The sequence below is a fragment of the Haliotis rubra genome, unplaced genomic scaffold, assembly GCF_003918875.1.
Source record: "Haliotis rubra isolate DU_JTF1 unplaced genomic scaffold, ASM391887v1 Scf137, whole genome shotgun sequence".
NCBI classification, from domain to species: Eukaryota; Metazoa; Mollusca; class Gastropoda; order Lepetellida; family Haliotidae; genus Haliotis; species Haliotis rubra.
In genome coordinates, this window is record NW_025765303.1 from 320054 (window position 1) to 347950 (window position 27897).

Here is a 27897-nt window from a genome sequence, read left to right on the forward strand (position 1 = left end):
GTCCATGATTGATCGGTTGTAATTAACCAATCATCAATTGTGAGATTTTAACCAATTCCCAACACTACTGGCAAAGGGAGGAAATTTAGTGAGTTCAGCATGTTTTTAAAACTGTTGTTGGCAATATTCTAGTTACGTACAGCTGGTTCTCTAGTGTAACAAACAAACAAACACTCAAAGAGCTGCATGTTATCTGGGGATATATAAGCAGCATAATTTGACAAAACAAATAACTAGAAGCTTCACCAAATCAAAATGTCCCATAGGATGTTTTGTAATGTATTTTGGGGAGTTTGAATTATATTTCATTATATATCGAATGATGTTTTGTTTTGAATGGCGACGGGCACCTAAGTTGAAATAAGTTGGAATTGCTTAATGGCTGACTGAAATGATGCCAAGGCAGGGAGTTATCTCCACTTCCAGGAGAAACAAGGGGTTAACCCCCTTGAGCACTGTGCTACGAATTTTTTAATGTGGCATCTTTACGGAATGTTTGAGCGAAGAAAATACAGCCTGATATCTGAACGACATAAGTGTATATGAATTGGGTTTATGTGCTTGTGCATAACGTTATATGCTCAACATTAAAAATGACTCGTAATAAATGTCAAAAATGGATTTTCTTCTATGACGTCAAACGACGACAGAGAGGTCATACGCGATATAATGATAAGGGGCATAACTCCGTTATGCGTAACACTAGGTCAATGTAACTCAGATCACTTGGAGAAAATTTGTTGTGGATAATGGACGCTATATTTTCGTTATTTTATGTTCATGGTGAACCAAATTATTCCAATTCAAAGTTCCCCAATGTGAACGGATGCGCTTTGGTAGTTTCACAATTTATAAGAAAAGATGTCAACGTATTACATGTAAAAGCATGTAATAGCGAGTTGAATAGCCCTATCCGATATATAAGTTAGTTCTTAGATTCCCATATTCTCCTGTTTGTGTAGATGTAATTTGACTTATTTTGCATCGTTATTACCAGAGTACTAGCCATATCTTCAAATGTAGCGAAATTGCTGAAAATGATACAACATTTTAGTTGGCGTCATTGCTTGTTTTATGCATTTTGGCGATGTCGGAAAAAGACGACATTGGTATGCTGATTAGTATATATCTCACTTAATTTCCATTAATTGTATAAAGGTCTAGACTTCTATGTCAGAATTTAACACTCTTTAGACAAAACATAAAATGACTGATTTTTCCATTTAAATAGTGTCCTGAATATATCAACAATTAGGCGGTTTGACAGTATCATTTTGTGAACAACAGCGCACCTGTTTGGCATCAATTTAAGCGTAAATAAAAATAATATATTAAACAACACCCGAATGTTTGTTTGGGATAAGAATTTTGTTTGTTTATGATTATGTCGCTATTTCTCTTCATACGTATGCAATGAAAGATGCAAAAAGATAGCTTTTTATACATGGAACTATATATTAGAATATGGATGTAAGATTTGTCCGAATTAACACATGAGATGGTATATATATTTTTCAACAATTTTCCTATAAATGTAGTTAGAGTTTGATATCCTGTCATCACAATACTATCTAATCGAATATGAATTGAATATATTATCGAAAACAATGATAGAGAATCATAAAGCGTTTCCAACAAACCCGCACCTTGCCGATCAATATGCATCATTCTTTTGTCTATAAAACGACACAAAATTATGCAATGAACAAGAAAATTCCTTTAAATATGTGTGCATATACATTTCATACCATATATAAATCATTGTCATTAATATTATCAGTTTTACATGTAAGGTTGAATTAAATCAACATTCATTAACCTGTTCATATGAAATTGCAATATTAGTAAAAATAAATTAAAATTGAATATTGTACATCATAGGAACTAAAGTAGTTGCAGCTATTGCTACGTTTGATCTTCTAACACTTGTGTAAAGGTTTAGAATATGGTGTTTTGCACTAAATATGTCAATTTCCTATGTAAATATGATTCAAACAATCAAAAACTTTCAAAGAATAAAACACCGTAAACCCTATACGCACGTATGATATGATATTGAACAAGGCTAAATGTAGATACTGAAGTCAGTTTCATGACAAAAGTATCTGAACTAATACGCAAAATATACACCATAATACTGACAGTGTAATCGGAAGGATATGGCGATTGTGTTTACTCTTGTTCAACCGACCTTCACCTAAAAGAAATTGCCTAATATGTAGAACAATGTTGACGTGATGACATCACTACCGCTGACCGATTTCTTACAAAATGGCGGCTTTGCTGACAAGGGTACACAGGATTTGCGAGGACCCTTCCATTGATTCAGGGATCGTTTGTACATAAATATGAGATGTAAGTAATCAGAATGATTCTGACTATCTGTGTATTGTTATATGTTTTATCGTTTTCACTATAAGTAAGAGAAAAGGCCAGAAATGCAGATAATTACCGTTAATCGCTCTGCGTGATTTTCGCGTCAGTCATGGCGTCACGCTGCACGGAAACTTTGACAATTTCTTATGAATTATCAAATCATTGCATTGTATCTATTTATAATTTCCTATTTCTTGCTACGATACTCTTTCCATGCATATTCCAAAGGTATTGAGGCATTGCAAGCAATGAATAGACGGATGAATGTTGAAAAATTTCAGAAAATGCTACGGAGTGTAAAATCGGAATTTGTCTTTGTTTACATTTCGGACTAACGCAGTCTTTCAAGCACAGCGTTCGTTTTCACACCCAATATGTTTCGTCTCATTTTATCTAGACAGTTATTATTGGTGACACAGACCAGTTGCAATTTGATTCTAAAATGTATGGGGAATTCAGTGATGCATTTTTCGAAGCTGAATATGAAATATCACGTGATGTAATAGGCATCTCAATACCGGCCTTCGCTAAACGTGATTTTGTAAACACTATCAATATGGCGGAAAGCTCTCCACGGTGTTCGTGTAAGTGCATTTTCGAAAACATCCCAACCCGATTCTAGATTCATTGGCAACGTTTTAGAATTATAATTAGCGATTTCACGTAAAACTGATATCAGTGATCATAAATATGTTGTTTTTGAAATTCAATACTCCCAGTAATTATCCGATTTTCACATTTCAAAACATACAGCAAATAACGCTGTGAATCGCGATTTCGTACTGTGTCAAAAATGGCGACATTTTCGATGAAGCCAATTTTGAAAGGTCATTTTCAGCACTTGAGCTTTGTCTAAAATACTAGTGGGTGTTATCAAGAAACAGGAAATTTCCCGCAAGAATTCGAAACTGTGAAGTGTATTTGTGTGCGTGGGATATTTTGATTTTTATTGGACTTGAAATTGAGGGTTGAAGGGGAAGGACATATATGTCCCTGTGGCATTCAGGGGGTTAAGTCCCATTTCCAGAGGAAAAATAGATAATCAAAGGACAATCATGACACTGCAAATGTTCAAAAACAGAAATTTAGCTAGCTTCAGTTTCAACTGACATATCCCTTGTTTATGACAATAAATGTCAAATGTTCGTAAATTAAAACTTTTCAGTAAGTAGATTACAAATATAATTTGGTTTAGAAATGGGTAAAGTGTGTACAAAACTACCTTGTTATATATCTCCAGTCCTTCTATGACAAGAAGTTGGCATGGATCACGACTGCCCGCTGAAGGACCAAAGTTTGTTTCACAGGTCTTCTTCAATGAGCCTTTCTCTGTACTGCTGTTAAAAATATCAATTACTGGTGAAACAGAACAACTGACAATTTAATGATAAATCTGATGCATAACGTCAGCTATACATAAAATATTGGAAATAGGAGGTACTGGGGTGAAAGTCTATCTTGAAACTGAAAATGGTTGAAATAATTGTATCACCTTGAGATGCACTGTATGAGATCCTGAGACAGCCACACATGAGATTTGCCGTGCCTTCTCCCATGTCGAACTAACGGGTTGCGGTTGTTCTCAGTAATGTTTCTTTGCATATCAGAGAAAGTCATCTGCTTCTTAAACACTCCTGAATAAAGCATCATTGACAAATCATAGCTGAGTTATATACTGAAGACAGAGTAAAACAGTAAGTGAGGATGAATAAGTGGGTGGGTGATTGAGAGGATGGGAGGATGAGTGAGTCAATGAAAGCATTAGTGGGTGGATGAGTGAGTCAGTGAGTGAGTTGGGTTTTACGGCCGCTTTTAGCAATATTCCAGCAATATCACTGGGTGGATGAGTAAGTGGGTGAGTGAGTGAGAGGATGAGTGAGTGGGTGAGTGGATGATTAAGTGGGTGGGTGAGTGGATGAGTAAGTGGGTGGGTGAGTGAGAGGATGAGTGAGTGGGTGAGTGGATGATTAAGTGGGTGGGTGAGTGGATGAGTAAGTGGGTGAGTGAGTGGATGAGTAAGTGGGTGAATGAGTGGGTAAGTGGGTGGGTGAGAGAGTATTTGGATGAGTAAGTGGGTAAGTGATTGGATTAGTAAGTGGGTGAGTGATTAACTGACTGACTGAGTATGGTTTTACGCCGCTTTTAGCAATATTCCTGCAACATCACGGCGGGGGACACCAGAAATGGGCTTCAAACATTGTACCCATGTGGGGATTCGAACCCGGGTCTTCGGCGTGAGTAAGTAAGTGGATGAGTAAGTGGGTGGGTGAGTGAATGGATGAGTAAGTGGGTGGGTGAGTGAATGGATGAGTAAGTGAGTGGGTGAGTGAATGGATGAGTAAGTGGAGTGGGTGAGTGGATGGATGGATGAGGTGAGTGGATGGGTGAGTGAAGTGTAAGTGATGAGTAAGTGGGTGGGTGAGTGAATGGATGAGTAAGTGTGAAGTGGAGTGAGTAAGTGGATGAGTAAGTGGATGTGTGAGTGAATGGATGAGTAAGTGGATGGGTGAGTGAATGGATGAGTAAGTGGGTGGGTGAGTGAATGGATGAGTAAGTGGGTGGGTGAGTGAATGGATAGGTAAAGTAAGTGGATGAGGTAAGTGAGTAGGATGATGGATGAGTAAGTGGGGTGAGTGAATGGATGAGTAAATGGGTAAGGAGTGGGTGAGTAAGAGAGTGGATGAGAGTGAAGTGGAGTGTAGGTGGAGTGAGTGGATGGATGAGTAAGTGGAAGGAGTGGAGTGAAGTGGAATGAGTAATTAAGAGTGGGTGGATGAGTAAGTGGATGAGTGTGGGTGGATAGAAGTAAGTGGATGAGGGTGAAGTGAGTGAATGGAGAAGTGAGTGAATGGATGAGTAAGTGGAGTGGGTGAGTGAATGGATGAGTAAGAGTGGTGGGTAGAGTGGGTGGGTGAGTGAATGGATGAGGTAGAGTGGTGGGTGAGTGAAATGGATGAGTAGTAAGTGGATGGGTGATGAAATGGTAAGTGGATGGGTGAGTGAGTGGAATGGATGAGTAAGTGAATGGATGAGTAAGTGGGTGGATGAGTGAATGGATGGAGTAAGTGGGTGGGTGAGTGAATGGATGAGTAAGTGGGTGGGTGAGTGAATGGATGAGTAAGTGTGAGTGAATGGATAGTATATGAAGTGGTGGTGAGGTGGATGAGTGAATGGATGAGTAAGTGGGTGGTGTGGGTGAGTGAATGGATGAGTAAGTGGGTGGGTGAGTGAATGGATGAGTAAGTGGAGGTGGATGAGTGAAGGATGAGTAAGTGGAATGGGTAAGTAAATGTGTGAGTGGGTGGATGAGTAAGTGGATTGCGGTAGTGAATGGTAAGTGGGTGGGTAGTAATGGATAGAAGTAGAATTAAGTGGATGGGTAAAAGTGAATGGATGAGAGTAAGTGGTAAGTGGGTAGGTAGTAAATGAGTGAATGGATGAGTAAGTGAGGTGGGTGAGTGAATGGATAGAGTAAGTGGGTGGGGTGAATGAATAGAAATGAGTAAGTGAATGGTGGGTGGATGATAAAGTAAGTGGGTGGGTGGGTGAGTGGAATGGATGAGAGTGGAGTGGGTAGTGAGTGAGAAGAAAGAGATGGATAGAATAAGGTGGGTGTGTAGAGAGTGAGTGGGTGAGTGAATGGATGAGTAAGTGGATGGGTAGAAGTGAATGGATGAGTAAGTGGGTGGATGAAGTGGGTGGATGAGTGAAGTGATGAAGTGGGTGAGTGAGTAAAGAAATGGATGATAAGTGGAGAAAGTGGTGAGTGAAGTAAGTGGGTGGGTGAGTGAATGGATGAGTAAGTGGGTGGGTGGAGTGAATGGAGAGTAAGTGGGTGGGTGAGTGAATGGATGTGAAGTGGATGTGTGAGTGAATGGATGAGTAAGTGGGTGTGTGAGTGAGTGAATGGATAGAAAGTAGGAAGTAGTGGTAAAGTGAAATGGAGTGAGTAAGTGGGTGGGTGAGTGAATGGATGAGTAAGTGGGTGGGGAGTAAGTGAATGGATGGATGAGTAGGTGGAGTGAGTGAATGGATAAGTAAAAAGTAAGTAGGTGGGTGAGTGAATGGATGAGAAATGCAACAAAAGTGGATGGGTGGATGAAAGTAAGTGAGTGAATGGTGAAGTAAGAGGTGGGTAGAAGTAAGTGGATGGAGTAAGTGGAGTGGGTGTGAATGGATGAGTAGAAGTGGGTGGGTGAGTGAATGGATGAGAGTAAGTGGGTGGGTGAGTGAATGGATGGATGAATGGTGAGTAGTGGGTGGAGTGGATGAATGGAAGTGGGTGGTAAGTGAGGGTGGATGAGTAAAGTGGGTGGGTGAGTGGATGGAGTAAGTGAATGGATGAGTAGAAAGTGGGTGGGTGGGTGAGAATGGAGTAAGAAGTAAGTAAGTGGATGAATTGAATGTAAGTAAGTGGGTAAGTGAATGGATGTAAGTAAGTGGGTGGTAGAGATGGGTGAGTGAATGGATGAGTAAGTGAGTAGGTGAATGAATATGAGATGGATGAAGTTTGAGTAAGTATTGAAGTAAATGGTGAGTAGAAGTAAGTGAAATGGGATCAGGTAGGTAGGTGAGTGAATGGATTAAGGGGAGTAAAAACCAGGTAGAAATGAGTGAATGGATAAGAGATTAAGTGAGTGGATAGGAGTGAGTGAAAGTAAGTAGGTGGGTGGAGTGAATGGATGAGTAGTAGTAAGTGGGTGGGTGAGTGAATGGATGAGTAAGTGGGTGGATGAGTGAATGGATGAGTAAGTGAATTAGTGGGTAAGAGGTGAGTGGGTGAATGGATGAGTAAGAGTGGATGGGTGAATAAGATGAAAAGTAGGATGGGTGAGTGAATGGATGAGTAGGTGGGTGAGTGAGTGGATGGGAAGTGAGTGGATGGTAAGTGAATGGGTAAAGTGAATGGAGTGAGAGTGAAGTGGGTGAGTGAATGGATGAGTAAAGTGGGTGGGTGAGTGAATGGATGAGTAAGTGGGTGGGTGAGTGTGAATGGAGTGAGTAAGTAAGTGGGTGGGTGAGTGAATGGATGAGTAAGTGGGTGGGGTGAGTGAATGGATGAGTAAGTGGATGGGTGAGTGAATGGATGAGTAAGTGGGATGGGTGAGTGAATGGATGGAGGTGAGTATGAGTAAAGTGAGTGGGTGAGTGAAGTGTAAGTGGGTGGATGAATGGATGAGTAAGTGGATGGGTGAGTGAATGGATGAGTAAGTGGGTGGGTGAGTGAATGGATGAGTAAAGTGGATGGGTGAGTGAATGGATGATGAGTAAGTGGTGGTGTGAGTGAATGGATGAGTAAAGTGGATGGGTGAGTAGAGTGAATGGATAAGTGAAATGGATGAGTAAGTAAGTGAATGGATGGATGAGTAAGTGGGTGGGTGAGTGAATGGATGGAGTAAGAAGTGGGTGAGTGAGTGAATGGATGAGTAAAGTGGGTGGGTGAGTGAATGGATGAGTAAGTGGGTGGGTGAGTAAGTGGATGGTGAGTGAATGGATGGAGAGTAAGTGGTGGGTGAGTGAATGGATGAGTAGAGTGGGTGGGTGAGTAAGATGAGTAAGTGGAGTGGAGTGTGGAGGTGAGTGAATGGATGAGTAAGTGGGTGGGTGAGTGAATGGATGGAGTAAAGATGAGTAAGTGGGTGGGTGAGTGAATGGATGAGTAAGTGGGTGGGTGAAGTGTGGAGTAAGTAAGTGGGTGGGTGAGTGAATGGATGGAAGTAAGTGGGTGGGTGAGTGAATGGATGGGTGAGTGAAAGTGAGTAAGTGGGTGAGTGGATGAGTAAAGTGAAGTGGAGTGAGTAAGTGGATGAGTGAGTGAATGGATGAGTGAATGGATGAGTAGAAAGTGGATGAGTGAGTGGGTGGGTGAGTAAGTAAAGTGGATGGGTGGAGTGAGTGGATGGGTAAGAAGTGATGGGTGAGTGAAGTAATGGTAGAGTGGGTGAGTGAATGGATGGATGAGTAAGTGGGTGAAGTGAATGGATGAGTAGAGTGGAATGGATGGATGAGTAAGTATAGAATGGGTGAGTGATGGGGTGAGTGGATGAGTAAGTGGTGGGTGGAGTGAATGGATGAAATAAGTATTGAGTGGATGGAGTAAAGATGGTGAAGGTGGATGAGTAGTAAGTGGTGGTGAGTGGATGGATGGAAGTAAGTGGGTGGGTGAGTGAATGGATGAGTAAAGTGATGGGTTGGGTGAGTGAATGGATGAGTAAGTGGATGGGTGAGTGAAGTGGATGAGTAAGTGAATGGATGGAGTGAAGTAAGTGGGTGGGTGAGTGAGGTGGATGAGTAAGTGGATGGGTGAAGTGAATGGATGAGTAGAAGTGGAGTGGGTGGGTGAGTGAATGGATGAGTAAAGTGGGTGGGTGAGTGAATGGATGAGTAAGAAGTATAAAGTGAATGGTAGGTGAGTGAATGGATGATGAGTAAGTGGGTGGGTGAGTGAATGGATGAGTAAGTGGGTGGGTGAGTGAATGGATGGAGAGTAAGTGGGTGGGTGAGTGAATGGATGAGTAAGTGGGTGGAGTGGGAGTGAGTGAGTGGATGAGTGAGTGAAGTGGGTGGGTGAAGTGAATGGATGAGTAGAGAAGTGGGTGAGTAAGTGGATGGGTGAAGTGAATGGATGAGTAAGTGGATGGGTGAGTGAATGGATGAGTAAAAGTGGATGGGTGAGTAAATGGATAAAGTGGAGAGAGTGGTGAAGTGAGTGAATGGATGAGTAAGTGGGTGGGTGAGTGAATGGATGAGTAAGTGGGTGGGTGAGTGAATGGATGAGTAAGTGGGTGGGTGAGTGAATGGATGAGTAAGTGAGTGGGTGAGTGAATGGATGAGTAAGTGGATGGGTGAGTAAGTGTATGGAGTGAGTGAATGGATGAGTAAGTGAGTAGGTGAGTAAGTAAGTGGATGAGTAAGTGGATGGGTAAGTGAATGGATGAGTGAGTAAGTGGGTGAGTGAGTGAATGGATGAGTAGTGGGTGTGGGTGGGTGAATGGATGAAGTAGTGAATGGATAAGTAAAGAGTGGGTGGGTGGTGAATAAGTGAAGTGGATGAAGTAAAGTGGGTAGGTGAGTGAATGGATGAGTAAGTGGGTGGGTGAGTGAATGGATGAGTAAGTGGGTGGGTGAGTGAAGTGAATGGATGTAAGTGAGTAAGTGGATGGGTGAAGTGAATGGATGAGTAAGTGGGTGAGTGAGTGAATGGATGAGTAAGTGGGTGGAGTAGTGAGTGGATGAGTGAGTGAATGGGTGAGTAAAGTGGATGGGTGAGTAAATGGATAAAGTAAAGTAGGTGGGTGGGTAGAGTGGATGGATGAGTAAGTGGGTGGTGTGAGTGAATGGATGAGTAAATGGGTGGGTGAGTGAATGGATGAGTAAAAGTGGGTGGGTGGGTGAGTGAATGGATGAGTAAGTGGGTGGGTGAGTGAATGGATGAAGTAAGTGGATGTGAATGAGTAAGTGGATGTGGAGTAAGTGGGGTGGTTGAGTGAATGGATGAGTAAGTAAGTGGGTGGGTGAGTGAATGGATGAGTAAGTTAGATTGGGTAGGTGAAAGTAAAGTAGTAAAGTGGATGAGTAAGTGGATGGGTAGGTGAGTGGGGTGAGTAAGAGTGGATGAAGAGTAAGTGAGTGGATGAGGAGGTGAGTAGGCGATTGATGAGTAAGTGAATGTGTGGGTGAGTGTGAAGTAAATGAGTAGGTGAAATGAGTGAGTGGATGAGTAAGTGTGTGGGTGAGTGAGTGGATGATTGAATGAGTAAGTGGATGAGTAAGTGTGTGTGAGTGAGTGGATAAGTAGGTGGAGTGAGTGGATGGATGTAGATACTGTGTCGGTGAAGTGTGTGGATAAAGAAGTGTAAGTGGGTGGGTGTAAGTGAGTGGATGATTGAATGAGTAAGAGTGGATGGGTAAGTAGAGTGTGTGATGAGTGAGGATGAGTAGGTGAGTGAGTGGATGAGTAAGCGTGTGGGTGAGTGTGTGGATAAAAGAGTGGGTGAGGTGTAGTGCCCGGATGATTAAGTGAGTGAGTGGATGAGTAAGTGGATGGGTGAGTGAGAGGATGAGTGAGTGGGTGGGTGAGTGAGTTGATGATGATAAGTAAGTGGGTGGGTGAGTGGGTGTGTGGGAGGACAAGTGAATGTGACAATGAGTAGTGGGTGGGTGTGAGCAGAGTGGGTGAGTGGATAGTGTGAGTGTTAGTGGTGAGTGGGTAGGTGGTGAGTGAGTGGGTAGGTAGATGGGTGATTGAGTAGGTAGGTGGGTGAGTGAGTGGGTATGTGGGTGGGTGGGTATCTGTGTGGGCGAGACGATGAGTGAGTGGATGAATGAGTGAGTGGGTAGGTGAGTGAGTGGGTAGGTGTGTGGGTGAGTGGGTAGATAGATGGGTGGGTTAATGAGTGATAGGATGAGTGACTAAATGAAAGGATTTTATTGTCAAGCAGGGTACAAGAATATGTATCAAAATGTCACACTTACAAACAAAGAAGTTGTTATCCATGAATATGTCATTAGTGTACTTCCCAACTCAAAAAATGCCACAAAGAAGATGAATCAGTGGATGAAAGGATGACTGAAGCTTAAAACCTCAGCTATATTCCAACAATATCACTGTAAATAACCAGCTCTTTTTCAGATCAAACAATATAATGTGCAGCATCCCATGCAGTCGGGTTACAATTAAACACAATCAGCCATGCAACAGAACCTACTATTCAATTCAATTTAGTTGCCTACAAGAAAAGATTGAGGAACAAGGGCCTACTCTGACACTGCAGTTGGCTGGGTAAAACAAAGATTGGGTAAAATATGACAGACAGTGTTTATGTGTTTCATACCTTCCTTGTAAGCTTGGGCAATGAGGGAGGTCATCCAGCACAGCCACTGGGCAGACTTGGACCATGAGGATGTGTAGTTGACATAAAACCCATCCTCCATCATCAGGGGTACCAGCTGATCCTGCAAACATAGTGTAGTTGACATAAAACCCATCTTCCATCATCAGGGGCACCAGCTGATCCTGCAAACATAGTGTAGTTCACATAAAACCCATCCTCCATCATCAGGGGCACCAGCTGATCCTGCAAACATACTGTAGTTGACATAAAACCCATCCTCCATCATCAGGGGTACAAGCTGATCCTGACAAACATAGTGCAAACATAGTGTTGACATAAAACCATCTTCCATCATCAGGGGCACCTGCAAGCTGATCCTGCAAACATACTGTAGTTGACATAAAACCCATCCTCCATCATCAGGGGCACTAGCTGATCCTGCAAACATACTGTAGTTGACATAAAACCCATCCTCCATCATCAGGGGCACCAGCTGATCCTGCAAACATAGTGTAGTTCACATAAAACCCATCCTCCATCATCAGGGGTACAAGCTGATCCTGCAAACATAGTGTAGTTGACATAAAACCCATCCTCCATCATCAGGGGCACCAGCTGATCCTGCAAACATAGTGTAGTTCACATAAAACCCATCCTCCATCATCAGGGGCACCAGCTGATCCTGCAAACATAGTGTAGTTCACATAAAACCCATCCTCCATCATCAGGGGTACCAGCTGATCCTGCAAACATAGTGTAGTTCACATAAAACCCATCCTCCATCATCAGGGGCACTAGCTGATCCTCCAAACATAGTGTAGTTCACATAAAACCCATCCTCCATCATCAGGGGCACCAGCTGATCCTGCAAACATAGTGTAGTTCACATAAAACCCATCCTCCATCATCAGGGGCACCAGCTTATCCTGCAAACATAGTGTAGTTGACATAAAACCCATCCTCCATCATCAGGGGCACCAGCTGATCCTGCAAACATAGTGTAGTTCACATAAAACCCATCCTCCATCATCAGGGGCACCAGCTGATCCTGCAAACATACATCCTCTTATCATCCTGGGTACTGGATGACAAAGAAATATTTGTTTTGGGGAAAAAGTATGTTTCATTATTTTGTTCTATGTGTTTATTTCTTATGAATTTTCTATTTGAACTGAAGATTTTGTATTTCAATCAAGCAGTAGTGAAATAATGCTAATAGTATGAGAGTGTATCGATTCTAAACATGGACAACATCCATGCAATGTGACAGAGGTCTGTAAATGTTTAAGCCTGAACCAGACAATCCAATGATTGACAGTATGAGAAATGATCAAACTCCTGCCTAAAGCTTGACCACCCAATACATTGACTTGGAAGATAAAGGTTTACAGGCCTACCAAAGAAAACTTTCCCACTGTGCAGAAAAACGCAGAAAAGCCCACATTAAGAGTGAAAATAGCAACATAAACACATTACCTGGCTACTGAAACAGTAAAAACGGCAACGAAAAACTATGAAACTGCAACATTTTTATATCAGTGAACTTTGACCTCTACTGCGCATGCGCATTACGATCTGGGCTTCTTTCCAAATTCTAAGCAACTGTGAATCGCCTCGCGTAGAAAAAGTATTAATTATGTCGAAATAATTGATGTCAATCGTTTTATACAAATGAAACGAAACTAAACAAGTGTGCACACAAATATCATGATGATAAATGCCAAGTAACACAACAGAAATACTTAAAAAGGAATGTAACTTTTGTCCAAGCTGGAAAATGTCAACATGCGGTCGAGACTTCCTCTTCCATGAGCGCATGCGCAAAATCGAAGTTGCAGGCTCCTCGTTTTATGATGCAGTGTTAGCGATTTAAAGTTGCCGTTTTTAATGTTTCAGTAGCGAGGTAATTTGTTTATGTTGCTATTTCCACAATTAATGTGGGCTTTTCTGCGTTTTTCTGCACAGTGGGAAAGCTTTCTTTGGTAGGCCTGCTTTATATCCATTCTGTAATCTGTTGTCCTTTGATTAGGTTTAAGATCAATCGTGGTCAGTAATCAACCAATCAGAGTTGAGTTCCCACAAAGCCCTTTACAATCAGCAATAGGTTGCTGTGACAAATCAAAACCTGAAATCCCCCGATTTGTTGTGACGTCTCCTACCTTTAGCCTTTGCTGCAGATCGGCTGACACAAACCTCAGATTCTTCACAGAGCCTTCAACCAGGTAGAAACAGTTATCTACTCCGCTGGCCTGTGAATGAAACATAACAGATGTCATTATTTTCATGATGAATTCTTGTACATTTCAGTATGGAAACAAATCTCTGAACTGCCAACTTACTGATATTATGTGTCAGTGTCTAATTATTTATTGATCTTGTGGTCAAGTACCAGCTGTCCGACTTCCAGTGGAAGCTGCGGTGGCTGAGTGGGTTAGATCGCCGACTGTGCTGGTGATTAGGTGCCTGACTGAGTGTGAGGGTTCAAATCCCAAATCTGACTGAACCTAACAATAGTACTAGTTACTGAGTAAGTGTAAATCCAAATACAGCATATGTTAAATTTGACCACTTTCGAAATGTCAATGTGTATTCTTGGTGAATTACTTTCTTATTTCTCAATGTAATATGTACACATCAATTTCTGGGTTATCTTCAAGAAACTAATCCCTAAAGTCACACTCTTTGTCATCTAGGTATGTGTCGCTAAGTTTTCAACAGCACCACTGTATTATGAAAATATGAATATTCGTAAAAATATTCTTCAACCCTCATTCCCCTTCAACCATTTACCAACTGTACCTTCATGTTGTTGACCTGACGTTGGAAGCGTGACCCCCGCCAGCTGTTGTAGTAGTCGTCCCAAGACTTCCTCTCTACGATGAAGGGAAGCAGCTGAAACACAACGCTGTTGCTGCACATGTGATACATTGTAGTAGCTCTGCTATGTTATACGCCGCAGTTATACCACACTGTTTATGCTGTAGGTGTTGACCGCTGCAGGGGTATAAAGTAACATATACTATATTTAGGATTACACTTCATCAGTAAATGCATTGTGTATTCATAGCTGTCTGACTTCCATTTTTGTGGAGGGGCTGTGGGGTAGCCTAATGGTTAAAGCATTGGACTGGGTTCAAATCCCCACATGGGTACAATGTGTGAAGCTCATTTCTGGTGTCCCCCAACCGTGATGTTGCTGGAATATTGCTAAAAGCTGCATAAAACCAAACTCAGTCAGTCAGTCCATTTTTGTGGAAGCCGTGGTGGTTGAGTGGGTTAGATCACTGACTTTGTGTGCTGGCGTTTAGGTGCCTGTTTCTGAGAGTGAGGATTCAAATCCTGGATTGGACTCAACCAAACAAATGTACTAGAAAACTACTTCACAGACCAAAAAACACATTTTACATTTGACCACTTCTTAATGGCACTGAATTCAGAGGTACAATGTTAAAGAAATTTGACGAGAATACCAGTGACCTTAATAATGAACCATTTAATTCTTTTGAAAAGCAATCTGAGGTACTATCATTCTTGGAAACCAAACAATAATAACAAAGATATCATGAGGCAAGTCAATCAAGGTAGGTAACTCTAACCATTTCTGCTGATCTGTTGTTGCCATTGTACTCCACATGTGGACTTGGGAGAGGCGGGGACAGAATCCAGACATAGTCTCCCGCAGGAAGACTACGGATCAATGTCGGTATACCATGATCCCTTGCAAGCTTTGACAAGCGGTGCACATCACGTTCCTTGTCATCAATAACCAGATAGAGACGCCTTGTACCACACTGTGAGCTGAAACAATTTAAAAACAGTAAGCATCATAAAAAGGCGATATTGTCCTTTAAATCTGGAACAAAACCTAAGGCAGGGAATGATTTAAACTTCAGGTTCAAGGTACTGCGTGGGAGGGCACTAACAAAGCAAGGAACAAAATGTCCGTGAAATGACAGCTTGATGAGGGGCAGTTGGGTAGCCTACTGGATAAAGCATTTACTTGTCACTGCAGACTCGAATCAATTTTCAAACTGTACAATGTGTGAAGCCTATATGTGGTGTCCCTTGATGTGATGTAGCTGTTAACAGCTTCATGTACAAGGTAAGCCTAACGCCCGATGCTGGTTGCACATGTTCTGTGTTCATGATACCTTCAAGCAAGGGTGTGTGTTGTGCTGATAGGAGAGGGACCGTAATCAAAATGATCTGCCACTCAACCCCATGACCAAAGCAGCCTCTATTTCCAATGGGATACAACTCCACAGTAAGAGTTTGTAACATTTTTTGTTGGGAGAGGGAGACTTGGATACTATCGGGGAAAAAGCTTAACTTTAGAGAGTGGTAAGCAACTATGTATTGATCCTTAGCATGAAATCTTAAACCTTAAAGAACCAATAAACTTTGTTTTTTGTTACTCTTTTAACCATTACATATGAAAGATTTGTGGTTAGTCTTATGCAGAACACCAAATTTATTCTTTAAAAACGTGTGGTTAATTAATACCGAGCGATTAAAAGTGGCCAAAAAGTCGCCTGCTTCCCTCTCGCCCGCCAACGAAACCACAGACAGGTTACGTAACTCTGTCACCAGAGCACTGCAGTGACGTCATATGAGGAACGATTTTCAGTTAGTTGTATAGAAAGTGTGTAGCATGCTCATCATTTTGATGATTTCACCGACATCAACAACGACATGCGAATCGTTGCTTTGTCGTCAATTGCTCCTAGGGGTCGGGCGATGGTGTCACCATGCACAGATTTCCACAGGACCCGCGCAGTTTCGTGCTAAATGGGTTATGTTTGTGAGTCTTGGCGAGAAGTGTTGTGGAAGCCTGAAGCGATATCTTACTTGTGTTCAGATGGCTTCACGGAAGTTTAAGAATCAAAACTACTTACTAGTTGTAGTAAAATATGTATATGATTGATGACCATAAAGATTTTCCATGACACAACTTGTGACATAGCGATTTCTTCCTCGGAGTGAGGTTGTGAAGTCGAAGTAACAATAATATTGTAAGTAGTATTATATTGACACCCACCTCGCTGCCAGGGAGAGAAATTGTTATGTTATACGCTATGACATGCAAAATCCTATTGGCCATCAATAAAATACATATTTTACTACCAGTAGAAAATAGTTTTGATTTTATAACTTTCAGTGAAAACAAACCTAAATAGCATTTATCCTCAGACTGGCGGATGTTCCCAACAGAGCCGCCATTTTAAAAATCGTAAAAAGTCTGTTAGAATTAATGAGATTATAGTTTGTTTCATCAAGTTAGAAAATCAAAACTACTTTCTACTAAATAGTTAAATATGTATTGGAATCATAACCAAAGCGGATTTTGCATGACACAACTTATAACATAACGATTTCTTCCGCGAGGCGAGGTGGGGTCGATGTCACAATACTGCGCGATAAATTTCTTGCTACATTCACATGGTTAATGTCCACTCACCAGTATGTAGATACTAGTCAGTAATGCGTCTTTATATTTGGTCTTATAATCCTAATTAGTTTATTATCATACTTGTATGCATTTTGAAACTAAATAAAAGCAGGCGATCTGCTGATACTTATAGTGAATTTATAACAGAACTGTAATATCTAGACATTTTATAGTTTGCCAATGTGAATCATAATTTAGCACACACACCCTAGTGTATGTTGTCTGTCTCATTACACTTCGGCTAAAACAATGATTCTGTTGAATGCTATGACAAATGAATAAAAACAACATGCAAATATTAAAATTAAAACAGATTAAAGTTATAAGAACAATATCAGGCCATTACCTTGTTCGAGGAATGTATCCATCAATATCCACAAAACTGTTCCAAATGATGTTTCTTTTAACAGTTTGATATACGAAAAAGTGATAAATCTTTTCAGGTATTGGTGTATAGTCTCATTGGTCACCCAAGATAGCACACCTGGCAACTAATTGCATAATGTCCGCCTTTCTTTAAAAGCAGTAAATTAGTTAGCCAATAATGGGCAATCAATCAATGTATTGCCGGTTAATCCTTTGAAAGAAGGACGTTTTTAAGCAGACACCGACATGACAGAGTGTATTCAGTATAGATTAGTAAATCTACATACATAAACACTACCTTTTGACAAGATAAAAGTAATTAATCAATCAGCGTGTTATCGGTTAATCCTTTGATCGATGTTTATAATGTTGAATACTAGTATTTACTCCAGACACAAGAAATGCCAAATGGGAACCTTTGTCGGGTAATCTAAGTGTGTTACCACTAATTATACTTGTTATAAATTCATTAACTGACCATCAAGTGAATGATGACAAATAACATGTGTAGGTTTATACCACCTAACACGGGTTACAACAAGGGAGTATTAATTGCTGTATTGCATGTGAAAACCTATGGGCCGACACTGTTTTGAGAATACAAACAGATTTTTACATGACATGATTAACTATAGAGGTAAAAAAACACAGAAATGGGATCAATTTGGATCAGTCATTATACAAATAGGGCCTACTTGACACCAATCGATTTTGACAGAATCGTCTATGAAAACAAGTTGTAACTTCGAAACTAGGCAAAGCAAGAGACAAAATTAAATGACAGTAGATTGTGAGAACATATAGCTTTCATTTTCCACAACAATTAATCACGATTTCAGGTTTATACAAGCCTGTAAACAAGATAATTTACCCCTAAAATGTAGATGAATTCTGCATCGGCCCTCAAAGCTATTCCTCATATGACGTCACAGAGACGCCCCGCTCTGATTGGTTGAAATTTCGTTCGGGGGTGAGAATTGTGCACTGTTGTCAAAAAGGTCGATTTAAGTCAATTAAAGGTCGAAATGAGTAGTTTTAATGACGGGGTTTCATTTATAACGATGCCAGTTAGTGATTTATGTATTTGTACCCCCTAGGGTTTATCAGACCTTTAAAGAGGAAATCCCTAAAGTGCTTAAAACTAAAAACCAAAGTTGTAGTTCCTAACTTATAAGAAATTACTTCAAAATAGTTTTGCAAAAAATATGCTAAGTTGGTGTGATATCTTTTACAACTTACTTCATGTGTTGTACTGGTACAGTCGGGACATTGTTGCCAGCCATGAAGCTGGTGACAGCTGTGTGGAACAAATACAGCTGCTCTCCAAGTCTCTGTCCACTCTCGGTCAAGGCAAAGCTATAACAATAATAGATGTCTCTGTCCACTCTCAGTCAAAGCAAAGCTACAACAATAATAGATGTCTCTGTCCACTCTCGGTCAAGGCAAAGCTATAACAATAATAGATGTCTCTGTCCACTCTCAGTCAAAGCAAAGCTACAACAATAATAGATGTCTCTGTCCACTCTCGGTCAAGGCAAAGCTACAACAATAATAGATGTCTCTGTCCACTCTCAGTCAAGGCAAAGCTACAACAATAATAGATGTCTCTGTCCACTCTCGGTCAAGGCAAAGCTACAACAATAATAGATGTCTCTGTCCACTCTCGGTCAAGGCAAAGCTACAACAATAATAGATGTCTGTCCACTCTCAGTCAAGGCAAAACTACAACAATAATAGATGTCTGTCCACTCTCAGTCAAGGCAAAGCTACAACGATAACAGATGTCTGTCCACTCTCAGTCAAGGCAAAGCTACAACAATAATAGATGTCTGTCCACTCTCAGTCAAGGCAAAGCTACAACAATAATACAAGTGTCTGTCCACTCTCAGTCAAGATAAAGCTACAATAATAATACAAGACTGTGTCCACTCTCAGTCAAGGCAAAGCTACAACAGTAATACAACCCTCTGTCCACTCTCAGTCAAGGCAAAGCTACAACAATAATAGATGTCTCTGTCCACTCTCAGTCAAGGAAAAACAAAGCACCTTTGAGCAGGTGATCTGGATATTAGCGCTATATAAATATATATAAATAATAATAATAAAAAGTTACAACAGTAATACAACCCTCTGTCCACTCTCACTCAAGGCAAAGCTACAACAATGATACAAGTGTCAGTTGTCTCTCCGTGAGGGCAAAGCTACAACAATAATACAAGTCTGTGTCCACGCTCATTCAAGGCAAAGCTACAACAATTATACAACCCTCTGTCCACTCTCACTCAAGGCAAAGTTACAACAGTAATACAACCCTCTGTCCATTCTCACTCAAGGTAAAGCTACAACAGTAATACAACCCTCTGCCCACTCTCAGTCAAGGTAAAGCTACAACTGTAATACAACCCTCTGTCCCGCACTTTATTCAAGGCAGAGCATTCACTCAAGGCAAAGTTACAACAGTAATACAACCCTCTGTCCACTCTCTCCAAGGTAAAGGGTAAAGCTACAACCCTCTGTCCCTCTCAGTCAAGGTAAAGCTACAACTGTAATACAACCCTCTGTCCACTCTCATTCAAGGCAAAGTTACAACAGTAATACAACCCTCTGTCCACTCTCAGTCAAGGTAAAGCTACAACTGTAATACAACCCTCTGTCCACTCTCATTCAAGGCAAAGCTACAACAATTATACAACCCTCTGTCCACTCTCACTCAAGGCAAAGCTACAACAGTAATACAACCCTCTGTCCACTCTCACTCAAGGTAAAGCTACAACAGTAATACAACCCTCTGTCCACTCTCATTCAAGGCAAAGCTACAACAGTAATACAACCCTCTGTCCACTCTCACTCGAGGTAAAGCTACAACTGTAATACAACCCTCTGTCCACTCTCATTCAGGGCAAAGCTACAACAATTATACAACCCTCTGTCCACTCTCACTCAAGGCAAAGCTACAACAATAATACAAGTATCTGTCCAGTCAAAGCTACAACAATACTACATGTCTTTGTCCACTCTCAGTCAAGGCAAAGATACAACAATATTAAAAGTCTAGCTACAACAATATTATAAGTCTCTGCCCACACTCAGTCAGGGCAAAGCTACAACAATACTACATGTCTTTGTCCACTCTCAGTCAAGGCAAAGCTACAACAATTATACAAGTCTCTGTCCACTTTCCCTCAACACAAAGCTACAGCAATTATACAAGTCTCTGTCCACTTTCCCTCAATGCAAAGCTACAACACAGCAATATTTACAACCATTATATTCAGTAGAGCTCTACCAAAGTGTACTTGAGCAGGACAAATATTAAGGAAATAGGTATCACAAAATATAACTTCGTCAGACACGGAAGAATACAATACACATTAACAAAGGTTCTCCTTACGTGTGTCTGTCAGCAGCCTCCTTCTGGACAAGACCTTTGTTCATGAGTGTATTCTCCATACAGTCAAACCCCCCAACGTAGCGCCCTGTGAGCAACAAATATGAAAAACTAAGTTAGTCAAATATGTCTTATGGTTGTTCTATGGTGCATTCCAAATATAAATGAAAGTGTCATGTATATGTGTGATCAGATAACATTATTCATTAAACAAGAGTCATCAGAAGATGACATATCCCCCCGGCCCCAACATATTTGAAAGAACAAATCATCTGACAGTTACTTAAAGTCCAGCTTGACTCTTTATTAAACTAAGTCCAAATCGTTTCCATAGAAATCATGAGAAATATAGATGCCAAAAATCTGTAAACAGCAAAAGGCACCATTTCAAACTTTGCCTAATATATCTGCCAAGTTCTGTTGAAAGATACTGAACGCTTTTCGAGTTGTGCACCAGACATGAAGCCCACCCCTCCCTTTTGGGACTAAGTCCTAACTGTTTCCATGGAAACCAGGAAAAATAAATCTGCCAAAAATCTGCCAAATAGCAAAAGGCACCACTTTGGCATCTGCCGCACATCGTTTCCATGGAAACCGAGAAAATAATAAATCACAAAAATCTGCAAATAGCAAAAGGCACCACTTCAAGATCTGACTCACATATCTGCCAGGTTTTGCTATCAGATATTAAGAAGTTTTCGAGTTGTACTCCGGAAACGAAGTCCACCCCTCACTTTTGGGACTAAGTCCGAATCGTTTCCATGGAAACCGAGAAAAATAAAAATGCCAAAAATCTGCAAATAGCAAAAGGCACCACTTAAGGGTCTGTTTGATATATCTACCAAGTTTTGTTGAAAAACATAGAACGATTCTTGAGTTATGCTCCGGAAACGAAACCCACCCCTCCCTTTTGGGACTAAGTCCGAATCGTTTCCATGAAAACCGGGAAAAATAAATAGGCCAAAATTCTGCCAAATAGCAAAAGGCACAACTTTGGGTTCTGTTTGATATATCTACCAATTTTTGTTGAAAAATATTGAACGGTCTTTGAGTTATGCTCCGGAAACAAAATGATTATGGACGGACGGACGGACGGACGAGGCGACGACTATATCCCACCGTATTACATGCCGGTGGGATAAAAAGCCAAAAATCCACAAATAGCAAAAGGCACCACTTAAGGGTCTGTTTGATATATCTACCAAGTTTTGTTGAAAAATATTGAACGGTTCTTGAGTTATGCTCTGGAAACGAAGCCCACCCCTCACTTTTGGGACTAAGTCCGATATTGTTTCCATGGAAACCGGGAAAAATAAAAACTGCAAAAAATCTGCAAATAGCAAAAAGCACCACTTAAGGATCTGTTTGATATATCTACCAAGTTTTGTTCAGAAAAATATTGAGCGGCTTTTTAGTTATGCTCGAAGCGAAGCCCACCCCACCCCTTTAAGACTAAGTCCAAAGCGTTTTCGATGGAAACTGAGCAAAATAAAAGTGACAAAATCCTGTAAATAGCAAAAGGCACCACCTTAGGTTCTGTTTGATATATCTAACAATTTTTGTTGAAAAATATTGAACGGTTTTTGAGTTATGCTCTGGAAACAAAATGATTACAGACGGACGGACAGACGGATGAAGCGTTGACTATATCCCCCCGGCATGTAATGCGCAAAAGCTATGTTTCTCTGCTTACATTACACTGATGAGCTTAGTTTACTTCACATACAGGAAACAATGACATCAGTCACATCATAAAACACCCTCTGAACACTGTCAGTTACACCTTTCTCACCCGTGAAGATCCGGGTTAGAATTGATCTTCAGCAACCCATGTTTGTCATAAGAGTCGACTAATGGGATCGGCTGGTCAGACACGCCGACATGGCTAACACATGTCATCGGATCCCAATTACGTAGATCGATGCTCATGCTGTTGATCACTGGATTGTCTGGTACAAACTCGGTTATTTACAGACAGCCGCCATATAGCTGGAATATTGCTGAGTGTGGCGTAAAACTAAACTCACTCACTACACCTTTCTCACAGGCTACCATGTCAAGCCTGGTCACTGACTGTCTGCACAATTTGACCATGCACTTATGACAGCTGCAACTGTTTACAACATCATCAATGTTCCTGGTATTCTTATCAAATTATCTCTAAAGTACTGGAAAAACTACTCATTTTTGTTGCAAGAGAACAAGACACTTCATTCTGTACCATTAATTTTGTCGTCATTTGCTGATGAAATGAGAGTTTTTCATCAAATAAAAGTAAGTCTATGACATTTATTTCATGATGCACGGCTGGAAGTCAGCACCTGCACAATTTGGGTAACGCCATTATGGTCCCCCTCCCCAAGTAGGGTGTGAAGTCCTTCACCTGTCTGCTTGTCCTGCAAGTCTGTGTCCGTGAAGGGCTGAGCTCGGATCTTGATCTCCCCCTCATTCATACTCAACACTGGGGGCATGTCCAGGAGGCCTCTGTCATATTGTAGGCATGTGTATATTCAGGGTTTTATGTTACATCTTATATGCATACAAATTGAGAATGGACACAAATAATTTACATTATGTCGTACAGGACTCCAAAAAGGTTTTTCGAATGAATGAATGAATGAATGAATGAATGAATGAATGAATGAATGAATGAATGAATGAATGAAGCGGTTAAAAAAATTTAAATATAATACACATTTAAGAATTGAGAATGGACACAAATAATTTACATTATGTCGTAGAGGACTCCAAAAAGGTTTTTCTAATGAATGAATGAATAAATGAAATATATAAATCATTTCCCTAAAAATATAATAAACATTTCAGTTTTATGTCATTATAATTGACAGTTCCAGTGTGTAAGGAAATGGTGTCAGTGGTGTCAGGAGTTGATTTTCTCAGCCTAACATTGAAATTATCATCTAGAACAGACAGAAAGATTCCTAGCATGTGCATGGATATGACAGGTGAAATTCATGTAAGTAAAGTGAAGCATGCCACGTGTCAGCACCAGGCAGGGCAACAACAAGTAACATCTTTTGGGGAATAGGATCAAAGCAAGCAAAGTCATATTTAACGGACAAAATAGCTGAATCAAAGGACTTCCTTAAGATGTAAATTTTTACAATTGGACCCCATTCATAAGAACAAGGAAATTTCAATAGAGTTTGTGTAGATGACTAGGCATGCAACTGTACCTGTACATTCCAATCAGGATAGCAAACGGTGCACGATATGGCTGAAAACAGAACAATTTGATAACTGAATTATGAAAAAACTTTTGAGCAAGTGAAGGAAGTGTGGTTTAACACCACTGAAGTCTATCAGTTTATCCTTGCAAGTACATTTTAGTGTCATTTCTTAGTTACAACTATTATTGATATTACAACACATGGACAAGGGATGTTGAATTTAATTTGGTTGGTTGGTTTGTTGTTTAATGCCGAAGAACTCAGCAATATTCCAGATAAATGTAAATAATCAAGTCTGGACCAGACAATCCAGTGATCAACAGCATGAACATCGATCTATGCAACGGGGATGAGACGATGTTTCAATGAAGTCAGCAAGCCTGACACCCGATCCCATTAGTCGCCTCTTATGACCAGCAATGGATTTACACTAGTGCTGGTCCGATTAATTGAAATAATCGAAGATTGGTCGCAGTGACTAAATGACCAAGCAATCGATCATGTTTTCTCATAATCGAACACAAACAATTCTGGAACAATAACAATATTTTTCACAAGGTTGGTTTTGTCTGTTACATTTCATGACCACTACAAGCTCGTTCCAAGTCATGGTTGACTCCAAGAAATTAATGTTCCTAGTCATCCTTTAAAGATGTGAAATTTGCCAATGCCTTTTGTGCAATTTGCAAAAACACCAAAGAACTACAGGGTTTTTTCTCTATTTTTTGGGTCCATTAACAAAAATAATCAGGAAAATGGCATAAATGACGCTAACCAATTATTTTCGATGATTGATAGGTTGTAATGAACCAATCATCAATTATGAGATTTTGACCAATTCCCAGCACTAATTTACGCAGACCAATTCTAACCCATGGGTTGTTGAATTTAGTTTTGGGTACAGTTATCAATACAATTACCAAGTAGATGATATCTACTTACGTGAGGTATGTACTGTTTGGGGGTCCGAGGTGCAGCACTGACATCTGTAACATAAATATCTTTGAAGTTTGTGTGTGTACAAGTGTGTGCAAGATGTTGCTATCAAGTGTGACTTGTAACACCAGTAGCCATAGCACAGAGCGGGTGAGTATGATTTTCCACTGCTCTTGGAAAGATCTGTGGAGATGACACCAGAAGGTAATATAAGGAGCAAGATTGGTACACAAATATACCGGTACATGCAGTTTTGGACTTAGTGGACTTTACACATTTAAACAATGTTGGAACCAATGTGAAGACTGGGGACATATTATGCTTAAGAATCACTGAGAATTTCTTCTCTTTCCAAATTAATACAAGTATCATCTTCAGTATCATACATAAAAGCATGAAACAGTGAGTTAGGAGGAAGGTTGTAACAACTTATTCTCATTAGATGCTTGATTGGCATTTTAGAAGATGATATTTGATGAACATAGAGATTTTATGCAAGTTGTTGAAGACCACTTTCTATGCTTGCAATGTAGTCATCTGAGTTGGCTGAAGCTGTTGTTGGGATAAATTTAAGTCCTTTAGACAACAAGGATTTCTGAGCTGCACTTAGAGTTTTGCTACTTAGGTTGACAACAGTTACTGTTCAGTTTACCTGATGATGGGGCCAGAACAAGCCCTGAAACGTTGTACTCGAGAATAAAAAGAAGATGTAACCCAGAAAAATCTCTATGTTCAACTTATTCTCAGCTCCCTTCTTCTCTTGGGGAGGTGGGGTTGTCTTGTAGAAAAAGCTTTCAGTCGTCCCGAGAAAGAACCTGGCTGGATTACCCACATGGGTACAATGTGTGAAGCCCGTATCTGGAATCCCCTGCCGTGATATTGCTGGAATATTGCTAAAAGTGGCATAAAACTAAACTCACTTACTCACTCACCCTTCTCTAATGTCTTCAAGTAATTCAGACCAGAGACTCATTAGTTGAGCAGGACTTGGAAACGCTTTTGAAAGAATGGGTGGAACAGTTCTGTGATACTCACAATGCCACATTTTCTAAAAAATATTTTGAAAGGTCATCAATCGTAATTGAATGAAAGCTCATTTTTCGTCCTCACCCATTTGGTTCAGGGGCTTATTTTGCCATAGAGTAACTTGGGGGTCTGCTATATCAGTCATCAAACTATCTTACCTTTGACACCATGGTTTCTCTTGAGAGCTCCAGAATGCAGCTTGTCAGCACAAGCCAGACACAGGCATACTCCAGTCTTCTCCCCCACACCCTGACAGTCTGGGCAATACAGCTCCGGAGCCATCGTCTCACAGTCTTCACATATCAGGTCCTGAAGCCATGATAGGTATACAGCCGTCAGCACAAGCCAGACACAGACACACCCCTGCCAAATACCCAGTCTAAGTAAACATGGACTCAGTATGATTCGCTATACTGCTATACCGAGTCTAACAAAACCTAGTAGAAGGTTGCGTCAGCTAACCTTTGAGCAACCTATGACCGTCCAATAAAACGAGAGACGGACGAATGGATTTAACCAATCAGACAATGGCTACTGTTTAGGGTTCGGCGGGATTTACAAAATTCCCAGTCACTGACACTCATGTCTCAACAAACGAAAATCTGCATAACACACAGATATTTGACCTGCAGTATATACGCTTTGGGCTTTCTGATGACATGGTTACCATTAGCTAATATTTCCGCAAGCTGACATCCTTGAATATCGACAAAAATCACTATTTTCAGCGACTGTTTACTTACTGTTGTGGCATGCTCCACGTGCAACACTCGGAAGCCATCATAAGGAAAATAGCATTCGGAACTGTTCGGGTACAAACTTTTTCGAGGTAAAAGTTCAAAAGGTATGTGCGAATGTCAACTTTCGCACATGGATACAATGTGTGAAGCCTATATCCGGTGTCCCGCGCTATGATATTGCTGGAATATTGCTAAAAGCATAAAACCATACTTACTCACTACATGGGAATCTGCACTGTGGGAACGGAAAGGTGATGATCAAATGGTACACCAAGTAATGTAATCACCTGTTTAGCAGTCTTCTTGCCTCCAGTAGTTCTCCTTGCTCTCTGGGTGGAGGTTTGGGCACTTGACTTTCTGGCATCTTGTCTAGGAGCAGCTTGTCTAGGGACAGCTGGAACATAAATGTGTCCTTAACACAAACATGAGGGTTCTGTTTCTTATTAACATTATTAAAGCAATAATTTTAAAAAGTTGCACAAAATAAAGGTTAGATTAGAGTGTTTGATCGACTCTAATGGCTGTGGATCTTCTGGATCTTATCATATCTTAAATTCTGGAGAACATGAAAGGACCTTTATCATCATGCATAGACTGGATTTGTGAATGTATTGTAATGACCATTGTTTTTAAAATAACCTTCCGACAGTCGTGACCCATGAAGATCCAGGTTAGTATTGATCTTCACTAACCCATGCTTGTCGAAAGAGGTGACTAATGGGATCGGGTGGTCAGGCTCAATGACTTGTTAAACACATGTCATCATATTCCAATTGTCTAGACTGATGCTCATGCTGTTGATCACCGGATTGTGTGGTCCAGACTCGATATTTTACAGACCGCCACTATATAGCTGGAACGCAGTGTCAAACAACAAACCAACCAACCGACAGTCGTAGCTATAACATCAGGAGACCAGGATCCTTTACTAAGTAATTGCACACATGAGATAAGTTAATTGGGGTGCAAGAGCTATTGTTTGTTGCTTATTGATTAACTGAATCTGGGTCAGACAAATCTGTGACTGATATTACATCCACATCCTAACTAATGAACCAAGCCGTCAAGTCTGAACTCTTGATCCATGTAGTTACGAGACGCATAGGTTACTGGAGAATTATTCCAAACCAGAATGCCCACTTGGCTCTAAAGGTTGAGATGTTGTGACGGACAAGTAAAATTCTGGAGGCAGTGACACCTCCTGTCGGTCTCCACAAATAATTGCGGTGGCTTAGACCACCTGACCACCAGTTTCTGGACCTTTACACACAGAAGACACACATACCAGGTTTGGGTGTGTTACAGTAGCCTAGTCTAGCTGCCTGCCGGGTGAGGAAGGAGCCGAGTGGGTCGACATGGTAGACGTCGAGCTGCTGATACTCAGCGTACATCTGCTGCAGGTCTCTCTGGGTGTAGAGTGGGTTCATCACAGCTCCCTTCTTCCCAAGGGTCTTCAAGTATGCCACCAGTGACTCGACAGTTGGGAGGTGCTGGGGTTGTCGTGGAAACTCACTTGAAAGAAGAATGAAAATGAATAAGTTTCAGGAGATAATAACAACTTACAGGAGATAATAAAGTTTAACACAGCAGT

General features: G+C 40.8%; 1 protein-coding gene across 1 annotated transcript in view; it reads right to left on the minus strand.

Moving 5' to 3' along the window:
• Positions 1 to 27897, minus strand: part of LOC124268187 — a 34918-nt gene that overhangs the window by 2821 nt on the left and 4200 nt on the right. Inside the window, exons 4-17 of the mRNA XM_046703210.1 lie at positions 27592 to 27818; positions 26594 to 26700; positions 25725 to 25875; positions 24547 to 24590; positions 23611 to 23651; positions 22797 to 22897; positions 20417 to 20501; positions 18265 to 18381; positions 14807 to 15008; positions 14010 to 14102; positions 13370 to 13459; positions 11211 to 11331; positions 3869 to 4010; positions 3599 to 3713 (exon numbers count right to left, since the gene is read on the minus strand). Of these exons, the coding sequence (XP_046559166.1) occupies positions 3599 to 3713; positions 3869 to 4010; positions 11211 to 11331; positions 13370 to 13459; positions 14010 to 14102; positions 14807 to 15008; positions 18265 to 18381; positions 20417 to 20501; positions 22797 to 22897; positions 23611 to 23651; positions 24547 to 24590; positions 25725 to 25875; positions 26594 to 26700; positions 27592 to 27818 (1636 nt within the window). The remainder of the gene's footprint in view (positions 1 to 3598; positions 3714 to 3868; positions 4011 to 11210; positions 11332 to 13369; positions 13460 to 14009; positions 14103 to 14806; positions 15009 to 18264; positions 18382 to 20416; positions 20502 to 22796; positions 22898 to 23610; positions 23652 to 24546; positions 24591 to 25724; positions 25876 to 26593; positions 26701 to 27591; positions 27819 to 27897) is intronic.